Genomic DNA, 12,500 nt, shown 5'->3' with positions numbered 1-12,500 from the left:
TTTTTTGTTACAACATTTTTTAAAACACATATGCATAATGTTAGGGTGAGGGTTAATCCAGTGGATATGAGCCCGGGTTGGGGTCATGTATTGTAGGGTCATGTGTTGTAGGGTCATGTATTGTAGGGTCATGTATTGTAGGGTCATGTATTGTGGGGTCATGTGTTGTAGGGTCATGTATTGTAGGGTCATGTGTTGTAGGGTCATGTATTGTAGTCATGTATTGTGAGGTCATGTATTGTAGGGTCATGTATTGTAGGGTCATGTATTGTAGGGTCATGTATTATGAGGTCATGTATTGTGAGGTCATGTGTTGTAGGGTCATGTATTGTAGGGTCATGTATTGTAGTCTGTATTGTAGGGTGATGTATTGTAGTCATGTATTGTAGTCATGTATTGTAGGGTCATGTATTGTAGGGTCATGTGTTGTAGGGTCATGTATTGTGGGGTCATGTGTTGTGAGGTCATGTGTTGTAGGGTCATGTATTGTAGGGTCATGTATTGTAGTCTGTATTGTAGGGTGATGTATTGTAGGGTCATGTGTTGTAGGGTCATGTGTTGTGAGGTCATGTGTTGTAGGGTCATGTATTGTAGGGTCATGTATTGTGGGGTCATGTATTGTAGTGTCATGTATTGTGAGGTCATGTATTGTAGGGTCATGTATTGTAGGGTCATGTGTTGTAGGGTCATGTATTGTAGGGTCATGTATTGTGAGGTCATGTATTGTAGGGTCATGTATTGTAGGGTCATGTATTATGAGGTAATGTATTGTAGGGTCATGTATTGTGGGGTCATGTGTTGTAGGGTCATGTGTTGTAGGGTCATGTGTTGTAGTCATGTATTGTAGGGTCATGTATTGTAGTCATGTATTGTAGGGTCATGTATTGTGGGGTCATGTGTTGTAGGGTCATGTGTTGTAGGGTCATGTGTTGTAGTCATGTATTGTAGGGTCATGTGTTGTAGGGTCATGTGTTGTAGGGTCATGTGTTGTAGGGTCATGTATTGTAGGGTCATGTGTTGTAGGGTCATGTGTGGAGGGTCATGTGTTGTAGGGTCATGTATTGTAGGGTCATGTGTTGTAGGGTCATGTATTGTGAGGTCATGTATTGTAGGGTCATGTATTGTAGGGTCATGTATTGTAGGGTCATGTATTGTAGGGCCATGTATTGTAGGGTAATGTATTGTAGTGTCATGTATTGTAGGGTAATGTATTGTAGGGTCATGTATTGTAGGGTCATGTATTGTAGGGTCATGTGTTGTAGGGTCATGTATTGTAGGGTCATGTATTGTAGGGTCATGTGTTGTGGGGTCATGTATTGTGGGGTCATGTGTTATAGGGTCATGTGTTGTAGGGTCATGTATTGTAGTCATGTATTGTAGGGTCATGTATTGTAGTCATGTATTGTGGGGTCATGTATTGTAGGGTCATGTATTGTGAGGTCATGTATTGTGGGGTCATGTATTGTAGGGTCATGTATTGTAAGGTCATGTATTGTAAGGTCATGTGTTATAGGGTCATGTGTTGTAGGGTCATGTATTGTAGGGTCATGTATTGTAAGGTCATGTGTTATAGGGTCATGTGTTGTAGGGTCATGTATTGTAGTCATGTATTGTAGGGTCATGTATTGTGGGGTCATGTATTGTAGGGTCATGTATTGTGAGGTCATGTATTGTAGGGTCATGTATTGTAGTCATGTATTGTAGGGTCATGTATTGTGGGGTCATGTATTGTAGGGTCATGTATTGTGAGGTCATGTGTTGTAGGGTCATGTGTTGTAGGGTCATGTATTGTAGGGTTATGTATTGTAGGGTCATGTGTTGTAGGGTCATGTGTTGTGAGGTCATGTGTTGTAGGGTCATGTATTGTAGGGTCATGTATTGTAGGGTCATGTATTGTAGGGTCATGTGTTGTAGGGTCATGTATTGTAGGGTCATGTATTGTATTGTCATGTATTGTGGGGTCATGTATTGTAGGGTCATGTATTATGAGGTCATGTATTGTGAGGTCATGTATTGTAGGGTCATGTATTGTAGGGTCATGTATTGTAGGGTAATGTATTGTAGGGTCATGTATTGAAGGGTCATCTATTGTGAGGTCATGTATTGTAGGGTCATGTATTGTAGGGTCATGTATTGTAGGGTCATGTATTGAAGGGTCATGTATTGTGAGGTCATGTATTGTAGGGTCATGTGTTGTAGGGTCATGCATTGAAGGGTCATGTGTTGTAGGGTAATATATTGTAGGGTCATGTGTTGTAGGGTCATGTGTGGTAGGGTCATGTATTGTAGGGTTATGTATTGTAGGGTCATGTATTGTGGGGTAATGTATTGTAGGGTCATGTATTATGAGGTAATGTATTGTAGGGTAATGTATTGTAGTCATGTATTGTGAGGTCATGTATTGTAGGGTCATGTATTGTAGGGTCATGTATTATGAGGTCATGTATTGTAGGGTCATGTATTGTAGTCATGCATTGTAGGGTCATGTATTGTAGGGTCATGTATTGTAGGGCCATGTATTGTGAGGTCATGTATTGTAGGGTCATGTATTGTAGGGTCATGTATTGTAGGGTCATGTGTTGTAGGGTCATGTATTGTAGGGTCTTGTATTGTGAGGTCATGCATTGTAGGGTCATGTATTGTGGGGTCATGTATTGTAGGGTCATGTGTTGTAGGGTCATGTATTGTAGGGTCATGTGTTGTAGGGTCATGTATTGTAGGGTCATGTGTTGTAGGGTCATGTGTTGTAGGGTCATGTATTGTAGGGTCATGTATTGTAGGGTCATGTATTGTGAGGTAATGTATTGTGAGGTCATGTATTGTAGGGTCATGTGTTGTAGGGCCATGTGTTGTAGGGTCATGTGTTGTAGGGTCATTCGTTGTAGGGTCATGTGTTGTAGGGTCATGTATTGTAGGGTAATGTGTTGTAGGGTCATGTATTGTGGGGTCATGTATTGTAGGGTCATGTATTGTAGGGTCATGTATTGTAGGGTCATGTGTTGTAGGGTCATGTGTTGTAGGGTCATGTATTGTAGGGTCATGTGTTGTAGGGTCATGTATTGTAGGGTCATGTATTATGAGGGCATGTATTGTAGGGTCATGTATTGAAGGGTCATGTATTGTAGGGTCATGTATTGTGAGGTCATGTATTGTAGGGTCATGTGTTGTAGGGCCATGTGTTGTAGGGTCATGTATTGTAGGGTCATGTATTGAAGGGTCATGTATTGTAGAGTCATGTATTGTAGTGTCATGTATTGTGGGGTCATGTATTGTAGTGTCATGTATTGTAGGGTAATGTATTGTAGGGTCATGTGTTGTGGGGTCATGTATTGTAGGGTCATGTATTGTAGGGTCATGTGTTGTAGGGTCATGTATTGTAGGGTCATGTATTGTAGGGTCATGTGTTGTAGGGTCATGTATTGTAGGGTCATATGTTGTAGGGTCATGTATTGTAGGGTGATTTGTTGTAGGGTCATGTATTGTTGTTACGGCTCGCATGCCCTCGCCTCCACAACCGCCTCCCTCTCTCCCCTCTGGGCCCGCTGCGCGCTCGGGGCGTCCTACGCGCTCTACCGCACGTCGCATCGGCCCAGGCATGCAACGCTCTGACTCTCCGGAGTTTCCCCCCACTACCGGGCGTTCCCCGTCTCCGGCCAGCTCCGCGGACTCGGCAGTCTCCTCCCACTCCGGTGACGAAGAGTCGGATCCCGACATGCCCAGCACATCGGCCCGTGCGCAAAGACAAGAACGGCGCGCTCGTCTCCGACGATGACGCGGGCGCGGCTCTACTCACCGGTTTCCAATTTATCATCACCACACCTGTCCCTCGTTCTGCAATCACCTTCAACCCCTACAAGAACCTGGTCTACACTCCACTCATCGCCAGATCTTACCATAACCTTTATGTGGTAAAGTATAGCCTAGCCTACGATTTACTTACCTGTATTTTATAGTGCTTTTTCTCGTTCCCTGTTTGTGATTACTATCACTCACCCTGCCTCTCCTCCTCGTCTCTCCAGTTTCCCGGACCCCCTCTGCTGAGTGTACCAGCTAGTAGAGCCCTCACCCTGCTCCACCTCCCGATCCCTCCGGCTCCCTTGAGCCAAGGACATTTATTATTATTTAGTGGCAGTTTAGTGGCTCCTATTATTTCATCCTATTATATTTTTTGGCATCCTCTTTTGTGGCTCCCCCTTTGTGTTATCTTATTAAATCGCCCCTCCGGGCTTTACCGTTCCTTGCCTCCTCCTTTCCTGTTGCGCCTGGGTCCCTAACCAAACCATCACAGTAAGATCTGGCCAGTTTGGACCCAGCCAACATGGAGGAGAGACCTGCACCTCCCGGACTACTCCAAGCCCTCCAACAGACCCAAGCTGAGCAACTGCAGCAGGTATCCGCCCAACAGCAAGCCCAGGACGAGCGACTGAGGGGCCTCGCTACTCTGGTCTGCACCCTGTCCGACCAGGTCACCGCACTCAGTGCCCGCCTGGCTCCGTTCCTGAACCCCACCGCTCCACCAAACCGGGAGCCCCATCTCGCCTCCCCGGCCCCCTATGACGGGACATTCACCCTCTGCCGGGAGTTCCTCATGCAGTGTGAGTACGTGTTTGATCTCCAGCCAAGTATGTACTCCACTGCGTCTGCTCGTATAGCCTACATCGCCAACCTCACCACGGGACGGGCTCGCCGTTGGGTCATGGCGGGTCGCGAGGGCGCAGCTGCCTACATGCATGACTACACTGCCTTCGTGACAGAATTCAGGGCTGTGTTTGCCCACGACGTCCACGGACAGGACGCGGACGCTGCTCTCTCCGCCCTCACCCAGGGTTCCAGCTCAGTAGCGGACTACGCCACGGAGTTCCGCATCCTCGCTGCCCGTTGCTCCTGGAACGAGTCTGCACTGTACAGCGCCTTCCGACGGGGCCTGGGGGACGCCATGAAGGACAGCCTGTCTGGAAGAGACAGACCAGCGACCCTGAACCAACTCGTCTTCCTCTCCATAGCCATAGACGAGCGCGACCGGGAACGCAGGCGCGAGCGGGCGCACCATCACCACAGCGCACCCAGACCGTCTCCACCTCCCTCTACCGGTCTCTCTCGGCCTGCCCCGGCCTCCCTCGCCCCCCCAAACACCGCTGGAGAGGAATCCATGCAACTGGGCCGGACCCGACTGACCCCTGCAGAGCGTGAGCGCCGGAGTCTGAACGGACTATGCATATACTGCGCTAGCCCAGCGCACGCCGTCGACTCCTGTCCCTCTGCGCCTCCCAGGGCGGCAAAAAGAGTAGGCTCACTCACCAGGGGGTACCGAGTAAGCCGGCTCATCCATCCCCAATCCCGGACCCGTGCCGCCAGGTTCACTGTCACCCTCGCCTGGCAGGGGCACACGCTCTCCGTCCCTGCCCTCATCGACTCCGGTGCCGACGAGAGCTTCGTAGACGTCCAGTTCGCCCACAAAGCGGCGCTCCCTCTCTCCCCTCTGGAGAGGCCCCTCTCGGCTTTCGCCCTGGATGGCCATCCCATGGGCCCCATCACGCACCGGACCCTGCCCCTCACCCTCACAGTCTCGGGAAACCACGTGGAGGACGTCCGCCCCTTCGTCATCCACTCTCCCGACGCTCCATTCATCCTAGGGAGGCCCTGGCTGGAACTCCACACCCCTCATGTCTGCTGGAGCTCGGGGCACATCCTCAGCTGGAGCACCACCTGCCACGCCCGCTGCCTCCGAGCTGCTCAGACCTCCACTCGGGTTGACCGGCCCCGTCCCGCTCCTCCGGACCTCTCCACGGTCCCTTCGATGTACCACGACCTCGGAGAGGCCTTCAGTAAGGAGCGCGCCCGCACACTCCCCCCTCATCGACCCTACGACTGCGCCATCGAGCTCCACCCTGGCGCCCCTCTCCCAGCCAGTCGTCTCTACAACCTCTCCCTCCCGGAGAAAGCAGCCATGGACACCTACATCTCTTGGCCGAGGGTCTCATCCAACCATCTCGATCCCAGGTGGCAGCGGGGTTCTTCTTCGTTAAGAAGAAGGGAGGAGATCTGAGGCCGTGCATCGACTACAGGCTGCTCAACAACATCACGGTCAAGAATAAATATCCACTCCCCCTCATGAGCTCCAACTTCGAACCCCTCATCAGTGCCACCATCTTCACCAAGTTGGACCTCAGGAACGCTTATCACCTGGTGCGTATCCGTGAGGGGGACGAATGGAAGACCGCCTTCAAGACCTCCCGTGGCCACTACGAGTACCTCGTCATGCCCTTCGGCCTCACCAACGCCCCCGCCGTTTTTCAGGCGCTCATGAACGACGTGCTCAGGGACATGCTGGACGTTTTTGTGGTCCTCTACCTGGACGACATCCTGGTGTTCTCCAGGAGCGCTGAGGAGCACGTCCAACACGTCCGCATGGTCATCCAGCGTCTCCGGGAGAACCGACTGTACATTAAGGCGGAGAAGTGCACCTTTCACTCCTCGTCAGTGGAGTTCCTGGGGCTCATTGTGGAGGGAGGCCTGATGCGACCCGACCCCCGCAAAATCAAGACCGTGGTCGAATGGCCTCAACCCACTACCCGGAGGCAACTCCAGAGCTTCCTTGGCTTCGCTAACTTTTACCGCCGTTTCATACGGGACTACAGCCGGGTAGCAGCTCCCCTCACCCACCTCACCTCATCCCTGCGTCCGTTCATCTGGACACCGGCTGCCAGCGCCGCCTTCTCCGCACTCAAGGAGCGCTTCACCACCGCTCCGGTCCTTCTCCATCCTGACCCCTCCAGGCAGTTCGTGGTCGAGGTGGACGCATCGGACACAGGCATCGGTGCTGTTCTGTCCCAGCGGTCAGTGGAGGACCAGAAGTTGCACCCCTGTGCCTTCCTCTCCCGCCGGTTCACCCCAGCTGAGGTCAATTACGACATCGGGAACAGGGAGTTGTTGGCGGTGGTGGGGGCCTTGGAGGAGTGGCGCCACTGGCTTGAGGGCGCGGAACACACCACCCTCGTCTGGTCGGACCACAAGAACCTGACCTTCATCCGGGCGGCCAAGCGCCTCAACTCCTGCCAGGCGCGGTGGTCACAGTTCCTCGGGAGGTTCGATTTTACCCTCACCTTCCGGCCCGGCTCCCGCAACGCCAAGGCCGACGCGCTGTCCCGCCTCCACACGCCCGAGGCGCCCCCCGCGGAGCCTGAGACCATCCTGCCGGCCTCACGTGTCATAGGGGTGGTTACCATGAACATCGAGGCCCAACGCGCCCATCCCAGTCCGGCCAACGTCCCTCCTCGCCGGCTCTTCGTGCCCGACTCGGTCCGGTCCCGGGTGCTCCAGTGGGGCCATGCCAGCCGGTTTGCGTGCCATCCCGGGGTTCACCGCACCCTCTCCTTCCTGAGCCGACGGTTCTGGTGGCCCTCCATGAGGTCCGACGTCCGGGAGTTTGTTGTCGCCTGTCCCGTCTGCTCCCGCAGCAAGGCGTCCCACCAGCCCCCGGCTGGCCTCCTGCGTCCTCTCCCGGTCCCCAGCCGTCCCTGGTCCCACATCGCCCTGGACTTCATCACCGGTCTTCCCCCCTCCAGGGGCAACACGGTCATCCTCACCGTGGTGGACCGGTTCTCCAAGGCGGTCCACCTGGTGGTGCTCCCCAAGCTCCCGTCCTCTGCGGAGACCGCCGAGCTCCTCGTCCAGCACGTCTACCGGCTCCACGGCCTCCCCAGGGACATTGTCTCAGACCGTGGGCCTCAATTCACCTCCCAGGTCTGGAGGGCCTTCTGCAGGGAGATAGGCGCCACTATCAGCCTCTCCTCTGGCTACCACCCGCAGACCAACGGCCAGGCCGAACGGGCCAACCAGAGCCTGGAGTCCGCTCTCCGCTGTGTGTCGGCTCTCCACCCCACCTCCTGGAGCAAGGACCTGCCCTGGGTCGAATACTCCCTCAATGCCCTGACCAGCGCTGCCACTGGCAGGTCTCCGTTCGAGTCATCCCTCGGGTACCAGCCCCCGCTGTTCTCTCTCCAGGAGTCGGAGGCCTCCGTCCCCTCCGTCCAGGCCCACCTCAGCCGCTGTCGCCGTGTCTGGAGGGAGGTCCGCAGGGCCCTGCTCCGCGCCAACGAGCGCTCCTGCCGCGGGGCCAACCGCCGCCGCACTCCTGCTCCGGTGTACCGGCCCGGTCAACGTGTCTACCTCTCCACCGCTGATCTTCCGCTCCAGGTCCCCTCCAGGAAGCTGGCTCCGCGCTTCGTTGGGCCCTTCGAGATCGACCGTGTCCTGAACCCAGCTGCGGTACGCCTTAAGCTCCCTGCTTCCATGCGGGTACACCCTGTGTTCCATGTGTCCAAGGTCAAGCCTGTCTCCTCGAGTCCCCTCATGCCTTCTGCCCCGGCTCCTCCGCCTCCCCAGATGGTCGACGGGCATCCCCAGTGGACGGTTCGGCGGCTGCTGAAGGTGCGCCGCCGGGGTCGGGGTTTCCAATACCTGGCGGATTGGGAGGGGTACGGCCCCGAGGAGTGCAGCTGGATCTCCAGGCAGCTCATTATGGACCCGTCTCTCCTCCGGGACTTCTACCGGGCCCATCCTGACGCCCCCGGTCGGTCGCCAGGTGGCTCCCCTCGGGGGGGGGGGTCCTGTTACGGCTCGCATGCCCTCGCCTCCACAACCGCCTCCCTCTCTCCCCTCTGGGCCCGCTGCGCGCTCGGGGCGTCCTACGCGCTCTACCGCACGTCGCATCGGCCCAGGCATGCAACGCTCTGACTCTCCGGAGTTTCCCCCCACTACCGGGCGTTCCCCGTCACCGGCCAGCTCCGCGGACTCGGCAGTCTCCTCCCACTCCGGTGACGAAGAGTCGGATCCCGACATGCCCAGCACATCGGCCCGTGCGCAAAGACAAGAACGGCGCGCTCGTCTCCGACGATGACGCGGGCGCGGCTCTACTCACCGGTTTCCAATTTATCATCACCACACCTGTCCCTCGTTCTGCAATCACCTTCAACCCCTACAAGAACCTGGTCTACACTCCACTCATCGCCAGATCTTACCATAACCTTTATGTGGTAAAGTATAGCCTAGCCTACGATTTACTTACCTGTATTTTATAGTGCTTTTTCTCGTTCCCTGTTTGTGATTACTATCACTCACCCTGCCTCTCCTCCTCGTCTCTCCAGTTTCCCGGACCCCCTCTGCTGAGTGTACCAGCTAGCAGAGCCCTCACCCTGCTCCACCTCCCGATCCCTCCGGCTCCCTTGAGCCAAGGACATTTATTATTATTTAGTGGCAGTTTAGTGGCTCCTATTATTTCATCCTATTATATTTTTTGGCATCCTCTTTTGTGGCTCCCCCTTTGTGTTATCTTATTAAATCGCCCCTCCGGGCTTTACCGTTCCTTGCCTCCTCCTTTCCTGTTGCGCCTGGGTCCCTAACCAAACCATCACAATTGTAGGGTCATGTGTTGTAGGGTCATGTGTTGTAGGGTCATGTGTTGTAGGGTCATGTATTATGATGTCATGTATTGTAGGGTCATGTATTGTAGGGTCATGTGTTGTAGGGTCATGTATTGTGGGGTCATGTATTGTGAGGTCATGTATTGTAGGGTCATGTGTTGTAGGGTCATGTATTGTAGGGTCATGTATTATGAGGTCATTTATTGTAGGGTCATGTTTTGTGAGGTAATGTATTGTAGGGTCATGTGTTGTAGGGTCATGTATTGTGAGGTCATGTATTGTAGGGTCATGTATTGTAGGGTCATGTATTGTGATGTCATGTATTGTAGGGTCATGTATTGTAGGTTTATGTGTTGTAGGGTCATGTGTTGTAGGGTCATGTGTTGTAGGGTCATGTGTTGTAGGGTCATGTATTGTAGGGTCCTGTGTTGTAGGGTCATGTGTTGTAGGGTCATGTATTGTAGGGTAATGTGTTGTAGGGTCATGTGTTGTAGGGTCATGTATTGTAGTCATGTATTGTAGGGTCATGTGTTGTAGGGTCATGTATTGTAGGGTCATGTGTTGTAGGGTCATGTGTTGTAGGGTCATGTATTGTAAGGGCATGTGTTGTGGGGTCATGTGTTGTAGGGTCATGTATTGTAAGGGCATGTGTTATAGGGTCATGTGTTATAGGGTCATGTATTATAGGGTCATGTATTGTAGTGTCATGTATTGTAGGGTCATGTATTGTAGGGTCATGTGTTGTGGGGTCATGTGTTGTAGGGTCATGTGTTGTAGGGTCATGTATTGTGGGGTCATGTGTTATAGGGTCATGTGTTGTAGGGTCATGTATTGTAGGGTCATGTGTTGTGGGGTCATGTGTTGTAGGGTCATGTATTGTAAGGGCATGTGTTGTAGGGTCATGTGTTGTAGGGTCATGTGTTGTAGGGTCATGTGTTGTAGGGTCATGTATTGTAGGGTCATGTATTGTAGGGTCATGTGTTGTAGGGTCATGTGTTGTAGGGTCATGTATTATAAGGTGAGGCCCTAAGCCCTGTGACCCACCTGTTCTCCAGGTGGCTGAAGTCCTGGAGGTTGAGTTCCCGCGTGTCCTGGGTCAGATAGATGGTGTCCACGTCCTGTCAGAGGAAGCAGAGCCACGCCGTTCAGTGTTGTCAAGGTGATTCACATGCACACAGACGCCAATGTAAGTATCTCAGTAGATAAAAATGTATACAAAAATATATCTACAGCCAAATATTACACACAGCTGGCCATAGCTTCCAGTGACCTGGCCATGATCTCAGGGCTCTAAGCTAACATTTTTCACTGGGAGCACATGTGCTTCTAAATGAAAAAATTTAGGAGCACAGAAATAAATTTAGGAGCGCAACGAAAAATTTGAAATAACACACTTTTATTAGTTTTATTATCAACACACACAGTAGGCCTACTGCCAACAACAATCAACAATTATTACCTGCTCACCATAGGAGCTCTCATCCTCTCCTACTATACTATTCCCACACACTTCATCAGGTGCATTGGTCCTAATGAAGACTATACTATTCCCACACACTTCATCAGGTGCATTGGTCCTATTGAAGACTATACTATTCCCACACACTTCATCAGGTGCCTTGGTCCTATTGAAGACTATACTATTCCCACACACTTCATCAGGTGCATTGTTCCTAATGAAGACTATACTATTCCCACACACTTCATCAGGTGCATTGGTCCTATTGAAGACTATACTATTCCCACACACTTCATCAGGTGCATTGTTCCTAATGAAGACTATACTATTCCCACACACTTCATCAGGTGCATTGGTCCTATTGAAGACTATACTATTCCCACACACTTCATCAGGTGCATTGGTCCTAATGAAGACTATGGCCCAATCCCAAAACCCCCCTTAGCCCCAGCCCTTGGCCCTACCCCTACATTTTGCACGTTCATGCGTAGGGTAGTGTGTCCCATTCCTTTTAGCTTCTAGGGCTAGGGAGCATATCGAGGGCTAGTGGACGTTCAAACAGCCCTCCAAAACAAGGGTTTTCAGATGCTGACTTGAAACCGAGGGGTAGATGAAAATTCACACAATGCTTTGCGAACTTAGGCAGGGATATGAACCATAGCTGCTGGTGCCGTGAATAAACGTGGGAAGAAAGCCCAATATATTCACAAATAATGATTCAAAAATTTTAAAATCCGTGGAAAAGCTTAGTTTAATGTAGATGCAAAGGAACATGTCATTGGATCGTTATGACACGCAGTTCAGAAGATAAAAAAACTGCTTTTCTACGATGTCAACGGCATTTCATTGCGTTTTGATGTGGATCCAGTAAGTTACTGGTAGGCTACGGTGAATCTAATTGAATCAATAGAACTTTGTGTAAACAGCGATTTTTGAGTTACAGTTGATTCGATTCCCCCCGGGCTTCACCGAATTTCTCTCTCTCCTTGGTTCCACTTTGCCGGGCAAAATATGATTGAATGGGCTTCATTTTCTTCATTTTGTTAACGTTACTGGCAGGGGCATTTGGCGTCTGCACAGTCGTTTTTGAGTGAGGGCAGCTGAGCTGTCATCACAAGAGTTCTGCGCGTTGCAGGTTGCAGTCGTGGGACTTAAAATAAAATACAAAAAGTTGTAGGACTTGTAGTTTTGTATACTGGTGTGCGAAACTTTGACTCTAGTTTGATCCAATTTGCATGGATTTATTTTAGGCAAAAAATGCGAGGGAAATAGTTGAAAACAGTACTCGCACAGTGTGCTCCTAAATTATTTTTTCTGATCGCACAAAACAATTTTTATTCGCAAATGTGAGTAAAATGGTGGCACCTTAGAGCCCTGGATCTAGTGGTCCCTGGTCTGGGAGGTTGAGGGGTCTACTGGAACAGGAACCCTTATGAGCTGTGTTCAGTTCTCAGTGAGGAAACAGATTATTCTCCCTTCAGGTTATCAGATGTGTATTGTTTTTCTTTTTGGGGGAACATGAGCTTTTGTTGTGTTTGTTAACTGTTGTTTTTCCTGTGACGTATGGTACAGTAGGCTATTCTCACTGTCTATTGTGTAGTCACCTGTTACCTGTCTAT

At 51.5% G+C, this 12,500-nt stretch overlaps 1 protein-coding gene across 1 annotated transcript in view; it reads right to left on the bottom strand.

Moving 5' to 3' along the window:
• The window catches only part of LOC311326415 (F-actin-uncapping protein LRRC16A-like), a gene marked incomplete at its 3' end in the record, with an annotated part of 173,673 nt that overhangs the window by 100,019 nt on the left and 61,154 nt on the right, over positions 1–12,500 (bottom strand). The window contains 1 exon segment of the mRNA XM_084459308.1: positions 10,467–10,540. Within this exon segment, the coding sequence (XP_084315434.1) occupies positions 10,467–10,540 (74 nt within the window).

Source organism: Borostomias antarcticus (assembly GCF_949987555.1).
Source record: "Borostomias antarcticus genome assembly, chromosome: 27".
Taxonomy (NCBI): Eukaryota; Metazoa; Chordata; class Actinopteri; order Stomiiformes; family Stomiidae; genus Borostomias; species Borostomias antarcticus.
This window is presented reverse-complemented; position numbering and strand designations above follow the sequence as displayed.